The 22831-nt window shown below is 43.3% G+C and overlaps 2 protein-coding genes across 7 annotated transcripts in view; both read left to right on the forward strand.

The window, feature by feature from the left end:
- The first annotated feature begins 1661 nt into the window (after window positions 1-1661).
- slc17a8 (solute carrier family 17 member 8) lies at window positions 1662-9780 on the forward strand. Of its 3 annotated transcripts, none has more exons than XM_056598880.1 (12): window positions 1662-1750; window positions 3607-3859; window positions 4009-4127; window positions 4869-4983; window positions 5118-5205; window positions 6073-6159; window positions 6606-6748; window positions 6902-7051; window positions 7239-7371; window positions 8052-8162; window positions 8920-9047; window positions 9244-9780. In XM_056598880.1, the coding sequence occupies exons 1-12, from the start codon at window positions 1662-1664 to the stop codon at window positions 9562-9564; spliced, it is 1737 nt and encodes a 578-aa protein (XP_056454855.1). In that variant the 3' UTR covers window positions 9565-9780. The 3 variants fall into 3 exon arrangements, with proteins under 3 accessions (XP_056454855.1, XP_056454857.1, XP_056454858.1); XM_056598882.1 differs by having other exon boundaries at window positions 6606-6739; XM_056598883.1 differs by lacking the exon at window positions 6902-7051 and having other exon boundaries at window positions 6606-6739.
- A 2041-nt stretch (window positions 9781-11821) lies between these two features.
- nr1h4 (nuclear receptor subfamily 1, group H, member 4) overlaps window positions 11822-22831 on the forward strand; it is a 16544-nt gene continuing 5534 nt past the window's right edge. The window contains exons 1-7 of one of the 4 annotated variants that reach the window (XM_056599223.1): window positions 11822-11953; window positions 12640-12760; window positions 13221-13380; window positions 14669-15052; window positions 16405-16545; window positions 17426-17610; window positions 17820-17918. In XM_056599223.1, the coding sequence (XP_056455198.1) occupies window positions 13290-13380; window positions 14669-15052; window positions 16405-16545; window positions 17426-17610; window positions 17820-17918 (900 nt within the window). In that variant the 5' untranslated portion in view covers window positions 11822-11953; window positions 12640-12760; window positions 13221-13289. Of the gene's footprint in view, window positions 11954-12589; window positions 12761-13220; window positions 13381-14668; window positions 15053-16404; window positions 16546-17425; window positions 17611-17819; window positions 17919-22831 lie in introns of those variants that run through there. The other 3 variants (XM_056599226.1, XM_056599225.1, XM_056599224.1) reach the window with 3 other exon arrangements.

Below are 22831 nucleotides of genomic sequence, written 5' to 3' on the forward strand. Positions count from 1 at the left end.
ATTGGGAAGTAGACTTTACTGGTATATAAACAGCACAGCAGACTGTAATGGTACAGTCTGCTGTTCAACGTTGAACAGCAGACTGTACAGCAGACCCCCCCCCCCCCGGTCCGTGAAACTTTTCGGAGAATAATACCGGTCCTTGATGCTGAAAAGGTTGGGGACCCCTGCTTTACACAAAATGCTTTTATGTTATATTATTGTTTGATATTTATTATTGTAAATGTGTTATTTCCCCAATATAACGGTCAGAGCACAAATATGGCCTTATGGTGTTTTAAAAGAACCATCGGTTTTGGCTTGTTTCAAAAAGTATGTGTCAGTAGGCCTGCAATATTTTTAGGATTCTAACACTAACATTGGCTTCTTCGCGGAAGGGGATGGCATTAGAAACGGGAAGAGTGTTGGTTAGGAGCTGAAACTCTCAACACTTATTCTGAAACTCATTCTGACGATAGCCAACTCTCAGAATTAAAGAGCTCCATAATCAAACATCAATCTTTACATTTTCTAAAACTCAATTATCAGAATTCTCTTAAACACTGCATATTTGATGACCCTGTAAAGCAGCCTGGAGGGTTTCAGCCAGGAAAGCTATACCCCTCAGTGAAATCAGCTCGGGATGCTAACCCCCTCAGTGAAATCAGCTCAGGATGCCCACCCCCTCAGTGAAATCAGTGAGGGATGCTAATCCCCTCAGTGAAATCAGTGAGGGATGCTAACCCCCACAACGACGACATGGCTGCACGTTGACATATTTCAGTTATTAAAAGGCATCATCCCCCCCTATCAGTATGGAACATATCTACATCTGGGATGGGCCAGTGTTAACGACTAGCGAATGGAAACATTGGCAGATTGCTATAGAGACAGGTGTACCTGGAACCTGATGGGCACGTGTTGTGTTTCACCTGCTCACACGCTACACCACGGCTGGTCATTATGCTCCTGTCTCGCTCTCCTCACTGCCTCCCGTAAACCTCATCCATATTTAATCTCTCCTCCTCCGGGCTGGTATCAGATGAACCTACCTAGCCAGAAAGGGGTGGTTCCTACGAGATGATCAGTGGTGAGGCGGGGGAGTGGGGGGGGTGTAGTGCAGCTGGGGCCAGGTATCTATTTGGATAAGCCATGAGTGGAGCGACGAGGACACATCACACTTCCATTCATACAAGAGCTCGCAATCAATACAACCTAACACTTTTTTTCTATTTTTCACCTTTTCACATCTTTGCCTCTTTCTCCGCGCTTGCATCAAACCCTTTGGATGTCCTCCTGCTGACAGAGAGAGAGAGAGAGTTTCTCCCTGCCTAAACCTGGGGACATTGAGGAATACAGTAACCGATAGAAGAGTGTCTCTCCCTCCCCTGGCACTGTCCTCACTACCTGTGGTCCTCTCCAGCGTGCCTGGCTGTGTGGGAGGGACGCCCGGCTCCCGTCCAGGGGACCCTGAACCCCACAGGGAGGAGGACCCACGCTCCAGAACCAAGAGCCACTGAGGAGTATGAGGAGGATGAGGAGGAACACCGTCTAGAGGAAGAGTCCTTTTCCCTCTCCATTCAAAGAGAACCAGTCTAGTCGAGAAAGAGAGAGGAAGAGGTAGAGAGAGAGAGGGAGAGAGATTACTGTGCGAATAAAGGAGAAGACCAGAGAAGGAGAAGATGTCGTTTGGTGGGTTAACGGCGCTGAAGGAGAGGGTGCTGAAGCCGGGGAAGGAGGAGGTGGGCGACTCTCTGGGGAACCTGCAGAGGTGAGGAGGGGCTGGACGGGCACACACATCTGGATGACCGCCATTCATTCATTACATCCACACATGCAAATTGATATTCATGCATGTATAGTAAATTAAAGCAGTTGTCTATGGATGGATACTTGAATTTTTATACTGATATAATAACATTTACTAAAAAGAAAAGGCTTAAAAATGATTTAGCACAGGGTGCCAAGCTGATGATAGCCTATATGTGGTCTGATAAAGTCAGACGAGCCATGCAAACAGCAAGCTGGGCTTCTCCTGCACTAGAGATCCTGAAGATAAATAAATATTAGATGCTGGAGCTTGCCAGGCAATGGCAGTGATGTAATCAGATTTTTTATATTTTAATACGATGCTACATATTTTATATCTGATACATATTTAACAAGTATGGGAGCGACCACGAAGCACCGTGGGGAAGGCAGACTCATTAACAAAGTACTAAGTAGTTAATTTCCTGTGAAATATTGCAGGTTACAAGGTAGCATTTTCACCGTGCATATTACAGATATGACAGATACTCCAAGGATGTTATGTGGACAATATTAGTTTTAACTTTGGCATTTAAAAAGAACGTTTACTTTAATCCAACCTGTGATTTGAATTGTGGTATATCCCAGAACGTTTGGGTCTAAATCAAACTGATAACAATTCAAATCAAACAATGACATATAAGGTTAACCAGAATTTAAAAATAGCTTTATTCATAGTGTAATTTATTATTTATTTATCTGACCTTATCTATGACATTGTTACAACAAACACGGCTGATAGCACGATATTTATTAAATAATTTTCCCGAAAAGGAAATATATTTTGCATTTGTACACACTATGTGCGTACCACACGGCGTACCTTTGCTAACCAAGTAGATACCATCCAGAAATAACCCAAACCTCAGAGCTGTGGTGGAATATTAAATATAGGGTTTACTTTTATGGGATTGGAAATAGAGAAAACACAGGGAGGGGCCTCGTTCATTTTGTGAGTTATACATATATATACATAAAGAAATTAATTTATAGAATATATATTAATATAATATATGCTTCCTTTCATTGATCAAAGGGGTTTGGATAAATCCAGTATACGTCCTACTGCATAAAAGACAAGGAATTAACTTATACTTAAATAACATCTTAACATATAAGGATTTTTGATTCATTTGTAATTGAGTAATGCTGTTGAATATATTATTCAAAGATCAATGATGGATATTAGAAAACCAAAAAAAACTTATATTTAACAAACACAAATTCTGGATGGACGGATTGGAATGTTTTTAATTGACAATTGTTTTAATCTACACATATTTTCTTCTGTTCGAAAATGCCAAATTACTGTAAAAGTTATCATTTGCAAGCAAAAATAAATCTACTCATAAAATCGGAATTGTTGGTCAAGAAACCAGGCTGGACAGAATCATTTGTGAAGGACTCTGATGCAGGGAGTGAGGTTCTTGATGAAGACGCTTCTAGAGAGGCTGGATGTAACAGGACTGGTGGGGAGAGTTACAGTGCATCAGGACATCTGCTTCAGCTTTCTGATGCCGGGAAGGCAAACACGTTCATCTCCTACGTCCCTCTCATGTATGAGGTTCTACAAAAACATACGATCAGAAGCAAAACAAACGTAGCATCTAATGAAAAGTTACAGTAATTAAAACAATCGAATGAGAGCTCATTAAGTTAATCATGAGGCTGTATGCCAGGAACCATAATTAACATAATGAGTCCGGGGTGACCAGGTGTATTCCTATTACACCTCCTACCATACATGAGCATCCCATCAGCCCGTTGTCAGTGGTCACTAGGGCATGGGCTAACTCTGCTCCTGTATCTTCTCCGTAGGAAACTGGACGGCTCCAACGTGGACGAGGACAACATTGAGCTGAACGAGGACGGGCGCCCTGTGGCAGCCCCGCCGCATAAAGCCCCCCTGCTGGACTGCAGCTGTGGGGGGATCCCCAAGAGGTACATCGTAGGCATCCTCAGTGGCCTGGGCTTCTGCATCTCCTTCGGCATCCGCTGCAACCTTGGAGTAGCCATCGTGGAGATGGTGAACAACAACACCGTCTATATCAATGGAACTGCAGTGATGCAGGTACCAAGCCCTCGGCCTCCAGGTTCAGACATTCACAGTCAAACAATTGTTTTAAAGTGGTTGACTAAAGATGAACGATACAGACACACCCCCACACACACCCCCACACACACCCCTAAGAGCCCCAGTGTCTTGTCGCTCCCTTTTAGAAAGCCCAGTTCAACTGGGACCCTGAGACGGTGGGACTCATCCATGGCTCGTTCTTCTGGGGTTACATCGTCACTCAGATCCCAGGGGGGTTCATCTCCAATAAGCTGGCTGCCAACAGGTGAAACACAACCCTGTTGTTCTCACCATAATAAACGTTCACGGTAGAGCACGTCATAGTGTGTTTAGATGTTTGATAACATGCAGAGACGTGAGGTGGAACTGCAAACTTGTTAAGTGTTGAAAAAATGTTAGACAGGTGCAACAGTATAATTCTACTTCCATGACGGGACCGCTGTAGGAGGGGGGCGGGGGTTGAGGAGCAGCTTTGGGAAGCCTTTGTGATTAAAGGGTTAAAGCTGATGGCGGCCGGCAGCGACGATGCTGCTGATAGCAGGCCGTGTAATAAAAGCTTCACAGGAAAAGAGGACACGCCACTGACAGAGTTAATAATGAAAGATCTTGCGTCTGATTCCTTCCCTGAAACACCAGCCACTGGAATATTACAAGTGTCACTTACAGGCTGTTTCGGAAAAAAAGGAGGAGGGGAGAGCAGAGATAGGAGGTGAACGTGATGTGGCAGAAACATTGAGATCAAAGGGATGATTTAACATAAGTCGGACCTGCAATTCCTTTACTAATTCCTAAAACTTTATTTGTTGCTGGAGACGCGATTTATTTCTAGGCAACAAACCAATACGTCTATTAAGATCGAATTAGTGGAGTGAATCAATGGATTGTATTCCTTTATTCTATAGTTATTGTTCATATTTCATGATATTTGCTTAAATATTGATGCTTGACCTATCCACCTTAAACCATGTACTGATTCCATAACAGGAGTGTCCCGATGTCCCCACAGGGTGTTTGGGGCGGCCATCTTCCTGACGTCCATCCTCAACATGTTCATCCCCTCGGCGGCCAGGGTGCACTATGGCTGCGTCCTGTTCGTCCGCATCCTGCAGGGACTGGTGGAGGTAATCGCCACCACCTGGGTGGCACTTCTGTTTTTTATAGAACCTTATGTACATTTAGAGATGCACCTTGTGGTTGACTGAAGGTGATCTGAAGATGTTTCTGGTACCTTGGTGTATGGTTGTGTCCCCTACAGGGTGTCACATACCCAGCCTGCCACGGCATGTGGGCCAAGTGGGCTCCACCTCTGGAACGCAGCCGGCTGGCAACCATCTCATTCTGTGGTGGGTGAGCAGCGGGGGGCAGCAGGGTGCAGCAGGGTGCAGTGGGGTGAAATGGGGGGCAGTGGGGTGGGCTGGGGTGCAGTGGGGTGCAGTGGGGTGGGGTGGGGTGCAGGTCTCAGAATGTCCTGAGAAACAGGATCCCAGGGAACTCGAGCACTGTGAACACGCTATTGTCGGTTCTTTCAGCAGCTGGTCGAACACTCTAAAACACTACAAGGACAAGGCCAGGGACAGAGGTCTTCTATATAAATGTGTTTCTGTACAAAGTGTTTGATTGCTTAATTGGTCATTCTTATTTGGTTTTCTAGATGCAGCCTCCCTCCATTCCCCTTTCAACCCCCAAAAAATGAACGATTCCATCTCACACATTAAACTGATACCATGACAACCGACACATCAAAACCCTCTTGACATTGCCCCTGAATGAACAGCGCGGATCCGTCCAATCAGAGGAACTGTCCCCTCTATTCACCTAAATGTATCGCCAGATTTCTCACTGTCCCAAAGCACCCTCATTCTGCCCTGGCCTTCTCCCAACAAGTGTTTGTAGACCTGTTGTAATACAGAAAATACATCAAACAGCCTCTCTGTTTCCGACAGTACACAGTACATTCACACAGACTCTATTCAATATCAGTTCTGCAAATGTCCATCCTCGTGTCATTTATTTTCCATACGGCCGTTGCCGTGGATTAAAAACGTGTTAATAGTGTACCCATTGCTTTGCTATGCTGCAGTTTATACTAAATCCAGGGATTAGACTGAGATCATTTGGATGAGAATATTCTTAGATTTGGAGGGCCTCACGAGGATACACCCGCTTTGCAGCTGCTCCTGGTAACTTGTTCAATGTCCTGCTTCCGGCAGGATCCTATGCAGGGGCCGTGATCGCCATGCCGCTTGCTGGGATACTGGTGCAGTATGTGGGGTGGCCCTCCGTCTTCTACATCTACGGTGAGATGCTTCAGGACTCCAGACATGGATTTTAGAAGGAATGTTACTCCTGTATCTTTAGCATCTGTATCTGAATTAGCAGTGTAGGTCGTGGTATCTGAGACATTGTGCACAGTTTACTAACAATTTAACTGTCTGTGGTCAATTCATAACCAAATTGGGTTGGGATGTTAATCAAAACCACAAAGTGAGGACATGGATGGCACCCGAGGGATCCTGATTCAATATTAGCTAGTGATCTAATCGGGTGATTAATCGATGTAAATGAACCTCTGCCTGTCTGGGCCTGGTAAGTAATGCGTCTTTCATTTTGCTTTATTAATGACATTCTCGAGGCCTTGATGAGGTCCCGGCTCATTTAAAAAGATCAGCCTGCCTTCAATCTCTCAACTAACTTACAACATGGCTTTAGAACTGAATGCCTTGCTTTGCATTTATCCCAAAAGGTGTTTTTGGCATCATATGGTATGTCTTTTGGCTCTTGCTGGCCTATGGTAGCCCCGCAGACCACCCAACTATCAGCAACGAGGAGAGGTTATACATCGAGGACGCCATTGGAGAAAGGCTCAACCAATTAAGTGTCACTGAGGTAGGTATATGTGCGGTGGAAGATATTTGCGTTTAGAGATATTTACTGAGCACGCATACATGCATGCACATACACATAAACACACACCCAAACAAGTCCACCGAGATCGGAACCGGTTAATCAAAACGGGGACTCGTCCGTCCGCCGCCCCAGAAATTCAAGACTCCGTGGCGCAGGTTCTTCACCTCTATGCCTGTCTACGCCATCATCGTGGCCAACTTCTGCCGCAGCTGGACCTTCTACCTGCTCCTCATCAGCCAACCTGCCTATTTTGAGGAAGTCTTTGGCTTCCCCATCAGTAAGGTAGGCCTACCTCTCCTACTGGTCACAGATTGTGTTGAGAGATGACCAGTCAAAGTGGTCTCTCTCCGGTGAAGAGGAAAGGTCTCCCCTGTGTGGTGATCATGAGCGTGCGTAGAGGTGCGTAGCAGAGCCCGTTTTCTTCACCATGTCCAGTGTGCTCAGGGTTCACTGCTGGATGTGTCCTCAGGTGGGGATCCTCTCCGCCTTGCCCCACATGGTCATGACCATCGTGGTTCCTATTGGAGGACAGCTGGCAGACTACCTGCGCAGCAATAAGATCCTGTCAACTACAAACGTCCGGAAGATCATGAACTGTGGAGGTACATAAGAGTTAATGGAAAACAAAGGAAATGTTAGGCGTTATTCTGCTGGTCTTTACTTATTTATGTGACCTCTATGTGACTTCCATACTTACCCAGAAAGGCCTTTCTATTGTTCTCAGTGCGTCCCTTGGCCCGCCCAACAAGCCTCTCTCCTCTCTCAACAAGACTCTTCTGTATTGTAGAGTTTGAGAACACTGGTGCATGAAGCAGTTGGCGCATGCTGCCAAGTAGGAAATCTCCTTGAGTGTGTGAGGTGATGGCTGGTTTAACATGTGTGCAGTCTCACACAGCCCCAGAGTCTAAACAGTCTAACTTGGGCCAGGTGAGGCTGCTTAAGCCACCCTCCACACACACTCCACATCCACCTTTAGGCATACTGCCATGACATTCAATGTTAAACATGTAGCAGAAGACTTAAAAACAACTGTTCAATTTGACAATTATAATGGCAGGCAACTTGCAACTTTACATGGATTAATCCATGAAATGTGCACAAAGCAGTGAACAATCTGGAAACAACGGCAGATTGTTTCAGCATCTTATCCCAAGAATGCAAGATATTCAAAACAAACTGCTTTTAACTTTGCCTCCTAAAATCTGGGATTTGTGACACAACCTAATTGAGTTAATGAAGGCTAATGTTTATATGATGAGGTGTTTGTCTCCCCCCCCCCCAGGCTTCGGGATGGAGGCCACTCTGCTACTGGTGGTGGGCTTCTCCCACACCCGCGGAGTGGCCATCACCTTCTTGGTGCTGGCCGTGGGCTTCAGCGGCTTCGCCATCTCGGGTATCCAGCTCTTCTTTCGGGATATTCTTATTCATATATATTCATATTTATTCATTTTGAGACATTTCTGGTATTTCGCTCTTCTTTAGAGATATGACCTTCATATTGAAACATTTCTTGAGAACCTTTTTTGAAGGTTCAGTATTTTAAATCAGGGCTTTGGTGATCCCTAATGACACTAATTACAGTTGAGGTTGATAAGAGAGTGTTTTGGGCTAGGGAAGGTTTCTCTTTTGATCCATTAAGGTTTGAGAAACAAGGTGATATAAATGTTTTTCCTAACATTTGTTTGCTACCTCTCCTTTGGGTCTTGACAAAGTCCAAAGCTCAGTGCAGAATAATATATTATTATTATGTATGCTCAGGCTTCCTCCTTCCTTCTCGCTGCTTGAGGACGAGCATGGAGAAACATGCTAAAAGTAACAAAATTAGGTTCTATATCAGTTTGACATTCACTGTAGAATTAATGTAGAAAAGATGCCAATCAAGAGCTGTCAATGATCTGTAGCTGCCCTGTTGTTCATGTTGATGGTATGATTCTTTATGTGTCTGACTGTGTTTTAACGGTTTAGCTGCCCTGTTGTTCATGCTGATGGTGTAATTCTTTATGTGTCTGACTGTGTTTTAACGGTTTAGCTGCCCTGTTGTTCATGCTGATGGTGTAATTCTTTATGTGTCTGACTTTGTTTTAACGGTTTAGCTGCCCTGTTGTTCATGCTGATGGTGTGATTCTTTGTGTGTCTGACTGTGTTCTCAGGGTTTAATGTCAACCACCTGGATATCGCTCCTCGCTATGCCAGTATCTTGATGGGAATCTCCAACGGTGTGGGAACTCTGTCAGGAATGGTGTGCCCGCTGATCGTCGGAGCGCTGACTAAAAACAAGGTGCAGTGATTCATGGTCAACTTTAGGGTTTAGTACCCAGAACTTAGTTCAAGATAAATCTCCATCCATTCTTATTGGTTGTTTCTACTTCATGCTGCAGTAATGGCTTTATTACATCACGTGATGTTGTTGCGTCAAACCGTCCTTCCCCTGATACTTCATTGAGCCCTCACTCTTGTTGTCTCTTTACCTTCAGACTCGGCTGGAGTGGCAGCACGTGTTTGTGATTGCGTCCATGGTGCACTACACCGGGGTCATCTTCTACGCCCTGTTCGCCTCTGGAGAGGAGCAGGAGTGGGCCGACCCCGAGAACCTAAGTGAGGACAAACGCGGAATCCTGGATGAGGACGAGCTGGCCGAGGAGTCGGAGCTGGCAGTGGGGAAGAAGAGCTACGGGACCACGGGGGGCGCCCCCGGGAAGAGTCAGGCCTGGAAGAAGACGAGAGGGGTGACCATGCAGGAGGACGGAGAGGACGGGAGTCACGAGAATGGAAATATACAGGACCACTACCAGTAGTAGGCCTCCCAGGTCCCTAAGTCCTCTGCACACTACCCCTAGAAGTGTCCGATACACCCTGGAACTGTCTGGAACATCTGATTAAAGTAAAGACCAGCAGCCATTATTTATTTGCCAGCTTTTCTTTCATGTTTTTTTCATGCCTGCCTGAAACCTAATACACCTTGAAAGACGGTCCTTACCACACAAACAAAGCTATACATATGGGCTTTAAATTACTCAGTACAAGTATTTTTTGTGAAAACTTTGATTAGTATGTCTATAATAAAAAACAAATGTCAAATCTGACAAAGGATGTGAATCCTTGCACAACGTAGATCCCGCTGGGTGTTGATGTACAAGTTGTATGTTCTGAATGTAAACCATGAAGGACTCTAACCACCAGGCCTTGAGCTCATCTCTAGATGCCTCGTTTCCATCCATACGTATAATATGTTCTCACAACGTGTAATACCAGCCCTGAATGTGCAGGTGAGGAAATATTATTGCAATGTCTTTCTGTCAGCTATGCAACGTGAAAAGAGTTGTTCTTGGTATGTGAATGTTTGTTAGACATCATTTGAATAGACCTCGTTGATCAAGTCTTTATTTGTGATAAAATGTCCAACAACAGCCTTGCTGATCAAAGTCTAATCGTGTGGAGGAATAGGATTTTATTGGACCATATTTGATCACAAATCAGATTATAGGTATTTATTTTTAACACATGACTTCTAGCAGCCTTCTTTATCAATGGTGCTGAAAGAACGACACAAGACGAAAGAAGGGTTGTGAGGTCATCAGTGTGGAAACATTTCTGCCTTTTTAGTGTTTTTGTTTGTTTTGTTCTGTACTGGATAAATGGAAACTAAGAGGTACCCAGAAGGCTAAGCAGGATTCAATAATCCTTTAGGAAGGAAAGCATTTGGTTCATCGACATTATTGATTGTATTTTCTGGTTAAGAATGTACTGTAGTATATTTTTTACAGTAAATTAGAATCCAAATATTTGATATAAAAATCGATTTTTGCTGTTGTTCTTTTGCACCTTACTAATACATTGCCAGTGTATCATGTATCTATTCTGTACTTGTATTGAAGATGTGTTGGTTTCAAACATAAACTCTCTGAACCACTTTGAAGTTTTTATATTACATCTGATAGTAAGGTTGTTCAATTTACAACATTTCATGTTTATGTTTCATGTTCAATAGCAAGAATATGTGAATATATACAGGATTGAATATACATTGACTTTTATACAATAATCGAACAGTCAAAATAAAACATGAAAATAAACAGTGTAAGTGACAAAAGTCAGTTAAAACCATTTAGAGGATTTTAATTGATCCCATAAATAATTTCCCCAAGGACACAGTCTTTACTGTTGAGACTCTTAACGACAAACGGCTCTGTTTTTCCTCATGCTTACATAAACTTCCTTGGTCCTATCTGTCTTATCACTCCATTCACCAGCCTCTTTCTCACATTGAAGATAAATACCAATTACTGTGTTTGTTTGTGCCTGTGTGTTTGTGTGTGTGTGTGTATGCATGGTGAGTGTATGTGTTTGTGTGTGTTTGGATGCATGTGTCTATGTGTGTGCATGCATGATGAGTGTGTGTGTGACCGTGTGTATGTGTGCGTCCGTGCGTGCATGCATGCATGTGTGCGTGCTTGTGTGTGTGTGCGTGCGTGCGTGTGCGTGCGTGTGCGTGCGTGCGTGTGTGCATGTGTGTGTCTGTGGGAGGGATGTATGTATGTGTTTGCTTATGCATGTGTGTGCATGCGCTAGCATCTTCTTGTGGGTGACTGTGATCTGGTGCAAGATGATCTCGCTTTATTGCTTGTGACAGAATTGAACATCGTGTTGCTACCTAGTTCCAAACCAAAACATCTGAAACACTAATATCATCATATCAATAGTTTCAAATGTATACTTTGTAGATTAAATGTAACCCCATAATGTTGGAGCCTTATTTATCTTTTTTTAACCTATTAATCTTATTTTGCTGAAAGACATCATTCCATACTAATCGATAACCAAATGAGGCCGTAAGAGAAAAACAGGCATCTTTAAAAGGTAATAACAGGTTGGAGTTTGCCTGTTCCTATGCAGAAGCTATCCGATCTGCCCTGTGAGTCTCCAGCAGTCCTCTTACACATACTGCAGATAGTCCACAAACAGACAGCAGCCAATGGCAAAGGTTCTGTTTATTTCAGAGGGACTGTTGACTCAAAGGGCCTCTTCAGATGGAGCAACAAACCATTAATCATTAAGCTCTTGTTGTTTGTGACATTAAAGAGTCTAACCCTCTAAGAATTGACCAATTGTTTTTCATTAGAAATAAATGTACCTGCACAGAGACAAACCGCCCTCGACAGAATGCACACAGCCGCTGGCACATCGGTGAGTAGCATCTCCACATGGTCATGATAAAAAAGCTTTGATCAGCTCAAGGGCGGATGCTAATGATTACCAAAATGTATATAGGCCTCTCAGAGAGTCTGACTGTAGTGGTGGACGTGTTTAACGTGGTCTCCTCTAATCTGTGTTTAGCTGAAAGGCCCCTCAGTGGGTTTACTCTACACATGATCAGTACATCCACTGGGATCAATGATCCATGTTCATTCATGATTATTTGGGAAAAAACTAAACAAAACAACACATTTATGCAAATGTTGTGCGTAGATGCACTTAAATGCTTTTTTGGTGTGTATGTGTGTGTTGTTTCTCTGCGTGTGCGTCATCTTTCATATTGGTTTGTCATGTTAGTGTGAGTGGGAGGGATTCCAGGATTGTAGGAGAATTCCCAAGCAGATTCATCCCCCGGGCAGATAAGAGGGTGCCTGGGGGGGGGTTTGTTCATGATGTGGAATGGACAGTTTAATTAATAACCACCCTTCCACCAACAGTCCTCTCTCTCTCTCTCTCTCTCTCTCTCTCTCTCTCTCTCTCTCTCTCTCTCTCTCTCTCTCTCTCTCTCTCTCTCTCTCTCTCTCTCTCTCTCTCTCTCTCTCTCACAATCTCCCTCTCAATGTCTCTCTCCCTCTCTCTCTCTGACCCCATGCTGGATACACACTGTCCCACCGAAGCACCAGACCCTGGCTGATGTATTGTACATTAGTGAACATCGACGGTGCTTACAGCACACAGACCGGATATCAGGAACAGCCCAGGACTGTGTAGTGACCAGCCTCCAGTGCCAGCTCCACGGTAAGGGCCGCTGGCTGTGACTGCTGTGTGGGTTGACAGAGGGCCTCCCTGCCTGCTGCCGCAGGGCCCTGGGGAAATCAGAGCTAATTAAAAGGTTCAGACCGTTGACTGTTCTCAGGCCGTGATTTACCTCAACCACTCTTGGCTTTGCCTTTGTTTCTGCCGGCTTGTGGGGAATAATACAATTTGTAAGGGGACGTGGGAGTCCAACTGTATTAATATTTGATATTCCATCACACAATAAGTTAATATAAATATGAGGAAGGAACATATCCCAGGGCAAACGCTCATCATATATTCATACAAATGGAGCTATATCAGGTTATTTATTGTTCACATTGGTGGGTAGGGTCTTAAATCCCTGCCAAGTCAACAAAGATGATTCAGTATGGTGTAAAACTATTGCTCTTCACTTGTTCTTCCTGTAACAACATCAACATGAACCCGACCCTCATGCCAGAGTTGGACTTCTTGTGCAGCCGAGGCTCCAGCCTCCTGATTCTCCATCTGAGCCCCATCACCGCGCTGGATGAACGTGTGGGGAGGCCCAGAGATCCAGGCCGTGGGACAGCTCCCCCACAGCGATGGATACGGACTGTCTGAGTCAACACAGTTCTACGGTGAGTTGCGTGCGATAGACCCATATCTCGATCACGACTCCGTAGGTCTGTCGTATGCTGGGGCGACAGTAACTCAGGCGATAGAGCGGGTTGGCTGGAAACCGTAAGGTTGCTAGTTCGATCCCCGGCTCCTCCTAGCGGAGTGTTGATGTGTCCTTGAGCATGTCGCCTAACCCTGACAGCTCCTGACGAGCTGGCTGTCGCCCTGCGTGGTTGACCCCGCCGTCGGTGTGAATGTGTATTTGAATGGTTGCAAATTGCTTTGGATAAAAGCGTCAGCAAAATCCCCTAAAAAAATGTATGTTCAGCGCAGCTTCAGAACAACACCCCCCCCCCCCCCCCCCCCACTACCCAGATGTGCGACCCACTTCATAGGTTGCATTGTAAAGCACAAGGTTGTAAAATTAGAGTGTGACCGTGCAGTTAATGAGTAGCCATGGCAACCTTTGCTCCCCGTTGGCACTTCTCAAGCAAGTGGTAAGTCTTTCTGGCCTGGCTCTACGCTGCATCGGGAACATGAACCGAAGTGGAGGGAATATGTTTGATTAGTGGCCCGGCAGACCACCACAGCGGGACCCTAGGCAGAGGACAGGGACTCCTGTTGCCACGACATCGTTAAGATGGCTATGGTCCGATCCAAGTTCTCAGCAGGTCAGTTTGACGCACGGCGCCGGTATACGCTGATCTGACTGTTGTGGTTCCTCAGGGCCGTGAGTAGATGGAAAAGTTTGGCAATTTTGTCTTTTATGAAAGGAAAAAATAAAAAGGAAACAAGAATAGTATTGCTAACATACCTATGTAAACATTCAACAGATATTTGCAAACATAATGGTGTTTCCAGTTTTTTTGGATACTTTTGATATTTCATATAGATGTCAATGTTTAGCTTCGTGGTTGTGTGCCATACAAGCGGTGTGGGCCATACATCATCCAAGTTGTAAATCATTCAAATGTTTTTGCATGTCAGGGTTTGCCACTCCCTACATTGTCCATCAGGTCTTTAACTTAACTAAGTCTTCATTATAACTTCTGTCCACCTTTCAACTCGTATAGCTTATCCACGCGATATGGGCTATTTTAGACACTATTCGATTCCTATTGTTTCTTTAACAAATATATGTACACTGAACTTAAGTATCTCAGATAGCAATACCCCATTGATGTTGACCATACAGATCAGAGAACAAGGGCCATGCTCCTGTTCTAAAATGTTCCACGTCTTCTTCAGACACCTCATCGCAAACCTTGAAGTCCTAACAAACACTTTCTCTCCCCCCCCCCCCCTCAGATATCCTGGCGGATCAGGGGAGCAGTCCCCTACTGCAGGACTCAGACCTCCTACCCTTCACCAGCTATGCCAACATGCAGTACCCCGCAGGGGCGCCGGGGGAGTCCCCTCCGGCCTACTACCCGGGCCAGCACCCCTACTACCCCCAGTACGGCGGAGAGGAGTGGTACTCCCCGGCGGGGATGTACGAGCTGAGGAAGGGCCCCCTGGAGGTCACCTTCGACCCCCACATGGACCAGTCGGCGGCGGCCATGCCCGCCGTATGCAAGAAGAGCCGGCACCCCTCCCACATGGGCAGGGTCAAGGGTCAGGAGCTGTGTGTGGTGTGCGGGGACAAGGCCTCGGGCTACCACTACAACGCCCTCACCTGTGAGGGCTGCAAAGGTGTGCAAAGAGGCAGGAAGACACATGGCGTAAATGTGTAATAGAGCCAATGAAATGCTGTATATAAATCTGTGTGGGTGATTTGACTTTAATGGGGTTGCTTTGCATGTTCAAAATCTATAATTCACACACATTCACTATAACCGTCCAAGTTTGCAATGAACATTAGGGCTTGTTGTGTATGTTGAATAAAAAATTGTCAGACTGATGGTTAGAATGGAAGAAGAAGAAGAAGAAGAAGAAGAAGAAGACAAAGAAGAAGAAGATGAAGGAGAAGAAGAAGAAGAAGAAGAGGAAGACAAAGAAGAAGAAGAAGAAGAAGAAGCAGAAAAAGAAGGAGAGAAAAGAAGAAGAAGAAGAGAAGACGAAGAAGAAGAAAAAAGAAGAAGAAGAAGAAGAAGAAGAAGAAGAGAAGAAGAGAAGAAAAGAAGAAGAGAAGAAGAAGAAGAAGAAGAAGAAGAAGAAGAATAAGAAGAAGAAGAAGAAGAAGAAGAAGAAGAAGAAGAAGAAGAAGAAGAAGAAGAAGAAGAAGAAGAAGAAGAAGAAGAAGAAGAAGCACTAGATGCACTAGATGCAGTAGATGCATTAGATGCAGTAGATGCAGTGCCCTTGCCTTGGTTACGGGCCGGACAGGGCTGTTATCTTAAATGCTTTGTGTGAGTAAAGCCTTCTGTCAAGAGACGATGCATTGGACTAATGGCAAGCCAATACATTCAAATGTGGAACACGTTACAGTAGCTCCCTTTGAAGATAAGGCCATGGATAATGGCTTAGTCTCTGTAAAATCCTTTTTAACCTCTTCTCTAGATGACCCTATATGTATATATAGTGTCACTATACTATCATAAATGTTCTTCCTTTGTGTGTAATTCCAAACTCCACTCAGAGGCAGCGATGCAGCCACTGTTTGGCCATTTGCCTGAGAATAGGGTCGGTATAGAAGTGTCTTGTACTTGGTACGTGACCAGCAGCTCCCAGGTTGGGTTCCCTCTCCGCTTTCAGAGTCACAATGCACGTGGAACCTGAGCACAGCGGCCCTAACGCCGGCCATTGTTCTAAATGTTCCCGTCAGAATGTCTAATAACTATATTCTCGTGGTGTGCGTTATGCTCTGCAGGATCCCGGCTCTTACCCCTCCTCCACGTTAGGTGGTCAACACTGCCCTGTACAGTTAAGATAGAAGCACAAAACTTCCATTTCCAGCTGATTAGATTAGTCAATCAAATTAACCCAATTATAAGGATTTGAAAGTGATCTGTTGGTCTTCTTTTCTATGTGGGAGTTAGTTATTAGAAATGATCCATGAAATATTTTTTCCTCATTATAATATGATTTCTGTTCCCCCATGTCAGGCTTCTTCAGAAGAAGCATCACAAAGAATGCTGTTTACAAATGTAAGAGTGGAGGAGACTGTGAGATGGACATGTACATGCGGAGGAAATGCCAGGAATGTCGACTGAGGAAATGCAAGGAGATGGGCATGCTGGCTGAGTGTGAGTATCACTGCGGGGAAGAACCTATGCCTGACTGTAATCACTAGAGAGTCCCAAAGGAATCCCCAGGCCGGAGGAGTCCTGATAAGACACACACCGTATGGGTTGGGTGCTATAATAATAAGATGTCCTATAGTCATTGGTGAGTTTGAAGTAAGTCAAGGCAAGGCAAAAAAACACAAGAAAAAGCGTTTGGCGCCTACTTTAATGCACTAGCATGATCATAACAGCAACACAAGTTCTGAGTTTGAGTGTGGCGGTATTAGTACAAGAGGTAGGGGTGGATTATTCAGGGCTGCTCCCTGAAGGTTTTGAAGGCCAGAGAACAGCTGTAATCATGGTGGATGATGTAATAAGTGCAACCATTTTATAAAACCTGTTGTGCCACAGTGCTGGGTGAAGAAAGAGAGTAGCCTACATGAGCATTGGTCAATCATAGCGCACCAAGACCTGCAAGGTTGCCGACTGCATGACATATTTATCAAAGACCATTGTGACAGCTCTTAAATATAGGTCTTTCTAAAAGCTCTGGGGCGGTGTAAGACCTCTGACATTTGGACTGTGCTGCTCCTCTACTACTGAAAGGGTTGCTTGAAAATGTAGAGACATGCATAGGCCTGCAGTGTCTTCATATAAGAGTAAATGCACACCATAACTTTGCTAGCTTAAGTATGCTCATGCAAAATGCATAATTTAAAATGATTATGACTAACCCTATTTAAAAGATATTTCAGAAAGAATTTTGATTTATTAATCATTTTCAGGCAACTTCAATTCAAGAAAGACTAATTTCAGCCGTTGTTGTATATGATCATTCAACCCTTGATCTTCCACCACCCAAACATGGATCAGAAGGTTGTTGACTGGCTGCTGTTCCCAGGTCTGTTGACTGAGATCCAGTGTAAATCAAAGAGGCTGAGGAAGAACACCAAGGCCTCACCTTTGGGAGAGTGCGCTGGACAGCAGGCCTATTTACTTTTTTTTTTTTTTTTTTTTTTTTTTTTTTTTTTGGGGCCCGACCCCAGCGAGAACAAGCAGGTCACCTCCACCACCATGCTGCACAAGGTAAGCACCACCTGTTGGATGGGGCACTGTGTAGTGTTTGATATGATGGGATAGACAGAATGCTAGAGACATTACAACCAATATATGTGGAGACATATACTGCAACTATACTTTACTCATATAGGCCTTGAGCTTGAGATAAAATCATTCTTCTTCTTATCTACTTGAGAAATGTTGTCTCAAGCCTTTGCCTTTTGTTTTCCCCCCAGAAGAAAGTTGAACTCACCAGAGAACAGCACACACTCTTGAATTTTCTAGTCGATTCGTACAACAAACATCGAATTCCTCAGGATATGGCCAAGAAATTGGTACGTTACCGACAATATCCTTGTGATTTATGATTTTTGGATTGAGGGTTCAATCGGGAATGTGAGGTTGACGTCTCACCGCATTGAACGCTCTTGTGAACCAGCTTTAGAGGATCACGACCAACGTGGAGTACCTTCACATTCCTTATAGGCCTTCATCACAGATGTGGAGAAGTAGGGTTGACCACAGGCATGTCTCATTACATTAATACGGGTGCTGGCCTACAGACATAAGTCACTAATGATGATAGAGAGCGCAGAAAGAAACAAAATAGAGCACGATTTTGAAACTAAACAACCCCAAAAACGAGGCCTGTAGAACCTGATAATGTAATAAATTCCCGATAATGTATTAACCCCAATAATGTAATAAAAATATGCACTTGAATCCATTGAAACTGTAATAAAACCTGATAATGTAATAAGTTCCCGATAATGTAATAAAGTGCATTCCAACCTTTTGGAATGCACTCAACCATTTCAACCTCATCAGCATTGCACAAGGACAAAAACAAAAAACTATAATAGTATCACTAGACGCAGAGAAAGCATTCGACAAGGTCAATTGGACATTTTTATTTTCCACCCTCCGTAAATTTGGTTTTGGAGAGTCGTTCATCCAATGGATAACAACAGTATACACTTCTCCAAGGGCTACAATTGTCACAAATGGGATCACTTCACCAAGCTTCACTCTACACCAAGGAACCAGACAAGGATGCCCACTCTCTCCATCCCTCTTTGCCATATTTATCGAACCACTTGCAGCAGCAATACGTCAAAACAGTAAAATTAAAGGAATACAAATCAACAACTATCAACACAAAATTAGCCTATATGCAGATGATCTATTATTATACCTACAAACCCCATCCCTCTCATTCAATGAAACCTTCAACATCATTAACAAATTCTCAAAAGTCTCTCACTATACAATCAACTGGAACAAATCAACCATACTCCCGCTATCTGGAGACGGTGGGAACTCTGTAGCCCACGACCCTTCCCTTCCCCTCACCACAGGCAACATAAAATACCTAGGTATCACAATTTCCCCCAGGCTGTCAGAGCTATTCAACCTCAACTATGCCCCACTCATCAAGAAAATAAAGATGATTATAAACGATGGAACAAGCTACCACTCACACTCATAGGCCGAATTGCTACAGTTAAAATGAAAACCCTCCCCCAGATTAATTACCTATTCTCAATGTTACCGACAACCCCAACAGACAATTGGTTAAAGAAATTAGACTCTCTCACCACCCACTTTTACTGGAAAGATAAAAAACCAAGGATAGCACTCTCAACACTCCAGAACTCAAAACACTTAGGCGGACTGGAAGCACCCAATTTCATGCACTATTTTCTGGCAAATCAATTACAATACCTATATAAATGGACTCAACAACAGACACATTCCAACCCATGGCTCGATCTTGAACAAAAATTATGTTCCCCCAACTCAATCACAGACCTCCCCTTTCTACCACAGTCAATCAAAAAAATGGACTTCTACCATAACATCACAATATCCACAACTCTGACAGCCTGGTGGAAAGCCCACAAAATCACCAAATCATCACTAGCCCCGTGCAGGCATACACCCATCTGGCACAACCCGCACTTCCGTCTGCACAATACACCGATCTATCTCCCCAAATGGCAGCAAAAGGGCATTACCCACCTCCATCACGTTTTTGAAAATCACGAATTTATGTCATTCAAGGCAATAATTCAAAAATGTGGGATTGGGACAGACCAATTTCTCCACTACCAACAGCTTAAAGCCCTAATCAAATGCAAATTAAAATTAACCAACACCCTACAACCTTCCAAAACCAGCGAACAGTTACTGGACATACCCAACAACTCCAAAAAACTTATATCAAAACTCTACAGAATCATCGCCTCATCTAACCCCACAATAACGCTTCCAAAAAACAAATGGGAGGGCGACTTAACTCTGTCTCCCGACCCCGATTTCTGGACCCAAATCTGCAGAAACGTCTTCACTATGACCACCAACACTAACTTACAACTCATACAATCTAAAACTATCCACAGAACACACATCACTCAGAGTAAAATGTTTAAAATGTGATTATCTGACACAGACACTTGCTCACAGTGCACTTCGGGGAGCATTGACACCTACTTCCATTGCAACTTGGCTCTGTCAACCTGTTCACTCTCTCTGGACCACAGTAACTAACACACTATCTTCGGTCCTGGACTGCAGAGTCCCACTGTCTCCAGCACTCTGTCTTCTAGGAGACACCTCAGATTCCCCCTTCCCCTCAAAATACAAAACCCCAGTCCTTGTCTCTCTAGCTATCACCAAGAAAATAGTCTTTCAAAACTGGAAATCTAAATCATCTTGCCACTTCAACCATTGGACCAACTTAATCACAGAATTCATCCTGACAGAAGAAACTGCGGCATATAAAAAGAACAATATCTCCGCCTTTAAAGAAATCTGGAATCCCCTCATAACATTTCTACAAATTCAATAGTTAAGGTAAGCCATGTACATTCGAAGCCCCCCCCCCCCTCACCCCCCCTCTTCCCCTCCTAACTCTCTCCAGTTCCCCCCCCCACACACACACGTTCCCTTTCCCCAAACAACACCTTATAGCTACACACTTGCATATACCTACCCTACACACATAGCACCATACTCCTCCTTTCAGACCACATCTACCACTCCACATTTCTCCACCATTTGTCTCTGTCTGCCTGTCTGACTGTGCGTCCCTGTGTCTGTCTGTCAGTATGTATGTTAAAGCTTGTTTCTGTGTTTTTCTTTCTTTGTGTCTGTTATTTACTTTTTTTTTGTGTGTGTCTTGCGCACTTGGGTATATGGGTTCGGAGCCACTTCAATCTCATTTTTATTTTATTTTTCATTATTATCATTATTATCATTATTATTATTATTCTCTCCTATTTCTTACTTTTGTAAATCAAATTTTGTTGAATAAAAATAAAGTTGTCCTCCGAAGAGGGGGGGTGGTGGTGGGATATTAAAAAAATAAAAAAAAATAAAAAAAAAAAAAAAAAAATAAATAAATAAATAAATAAAATAAAAAATAAAAATAAATAAAGTCCATTCCAATAATGTAATAATCTCTGTACCAATAATGTAACCAAGCATTACATTAATGGGAGGTTATTACATGATCAGGTTGGCCTTAATTGCGCAAAACCTGATAATGTAATATTTCCCCAATATTGTAATAATTTAACATCAGGCCACCCATTACTTGGGTCCAAGTGGTGATTCTGTGTAGGCAGCTCTAGGTCAAGAGCTCTAGCGCCACCAACAGATTTGGACATGCATTAATGTTAATAACTTTTGACCCTTTTACGAAGTCACAAATTGTGTCTTATCTTCTCGAAACGTCGCTTCTTGAAATCAAAAATGTTTGGCCGTGACAACCAATCAAACTTGATGACTAAGTCGCCAAACAGGAAGTAAGCCCATTTATCAGGAACCCTTCAACATATCTTAACCAAACTTGGTATATAAAGTCATGACATCATCCTGGGGAACCAAAAACATTTGGTGACCGTTGACATCTAGGGTGCGGTGCCATTATCGAAAATGTGTTTTAATTCCTATCGCTTCACTTAAGTGGATTGCAAACTTCTTCTTCAATGTCTGGTGATATTGCCAGACTTCCCCAAATAGCTCCAAAACTATTTTTCACATCAGAATTAGGCTGCGATTTTGTAAAATGTCAAAATCAATAGTACATTTTCAAAGGCCACATATTGTGTCCAATCTTCCTGAAACGTGGCATATATTATCCTCAGACCAAGCTGAACAAATGTGTTAAACAGCTTTTTCCAATTCAAAACAGGCCACAAATTCTGTCAAATATTTTTTTAAGTGAAACTTCTTGAAGGTGCCGACGGCCATGTATCTGACATAGTTCTATCTTGTTGCCGTGGCTACTCTGGTCTATTGCTGCTAGGCCCCTTCACTACTACCTGCAGCTATATTACTATTATTGTCTTTAAACATTTATTCAGCCATTATAGTCTATGGCAGCTTTTAGACCCAAATTGTAAAAGGGTAAGAAAGTACACACATTTACCTGATGTATGATCATTCTTTTCATTAAGATTCATGTCCGATCTTTGAGCATCCTGGTTTTAAACCTAAGCTCTTATTGACATTAAACTTGCTTTGAACCTAGGACAATAACCTGGTCTCAACGAGCCTTGGTGCCATTCACTATATCTGCCCATTCATCATTGCTTGCAGCTCTTCTAAGTTTTTGGAATGGAATGGATTATTTTGTTCTTTCATCATTTTCCCATAATCAACAGCAATATTAGGCTACATAGTACTGCTCAAACAGTGCAGTAACACTTTACTTTTTACTTTGTACAAAGGTTGGATACATTGTATTTGGGACCCTGTATAATAAAGTGTTACTAACTGTGCTCTGAGCTTGTAAATATCACTGGCAAATGGCAGTGGACCCCAAATGCAACGGTTTTGTATTTGTTTAGTTAATTTCAACACACAACAAAAACAACCTATATCCAGAAAAGCACCCTAATTTTAGAGCCATCATTTTAGAACTTCTTTATTATTGATGTCTTCATCATGAGTCAGCTATTTTGAACATGGATTTGAACTTTCTTTTCTTTCTCCACCACTCTTTCCTTGAAAAATAAGTAATAAGATATGAATGTTCTGAAAAAGTTTGGGATACCAAAACATATATAAAATTCACACTCATAAACACTCATACCAAATTTGAAGAAATTGTGCCAATGCATTCTATAGATATTGAACTCAAGATCATCAAGGCTGTCACAGCCAAATAGTTTTGAATTTGAAAAAAGAGTTTGAAACATTTGTTCAACTTGGTCTGAAGATCAAATTACATGAAGATTGG

This window comes from Gadus chalcogrammus, chromosome 9 (assembly GCF_026213295.1).
Source record: "Gadus chalcogrammus isolate NIFS_2021 chromosome 9, NIFS_Gcha_1.0, whole genome shotgun sequence".
Classification (NCBI taxonomy): domain Eukaryota; kingdom Metazoa; phylum Chordata; class Actinopteri; order Gadiformes; family Gadidae; genus Gadus; species Gadus chalcogrammus.

Excerpts from the sequence above, each read along its gene's own strand:
- slc17a8 (XM_056598880.1), top strand. The coding sequence starts at position 1,662 with ATGTCGTTTGGTGGGTTAACGGCGCTGAAGGAGAGGGTGCTGAAGCCG. Across the intron at positions 3,860-4,008 it reads ATGGAACTGCAGTGATGCAG|AAAGCCCAGTTCAACTGGGA; the intron begins GTACCAAGCCCT and ends GCTCCCTTTTAG. Across the intron at positions 6,749-6,901 it reads ACCAATTAAGTGTCACTGAG|AAATTCAAGACTCCGTGGCG; the intron begins GTAGGTATATGT and ends CCGCCGCCCCAG.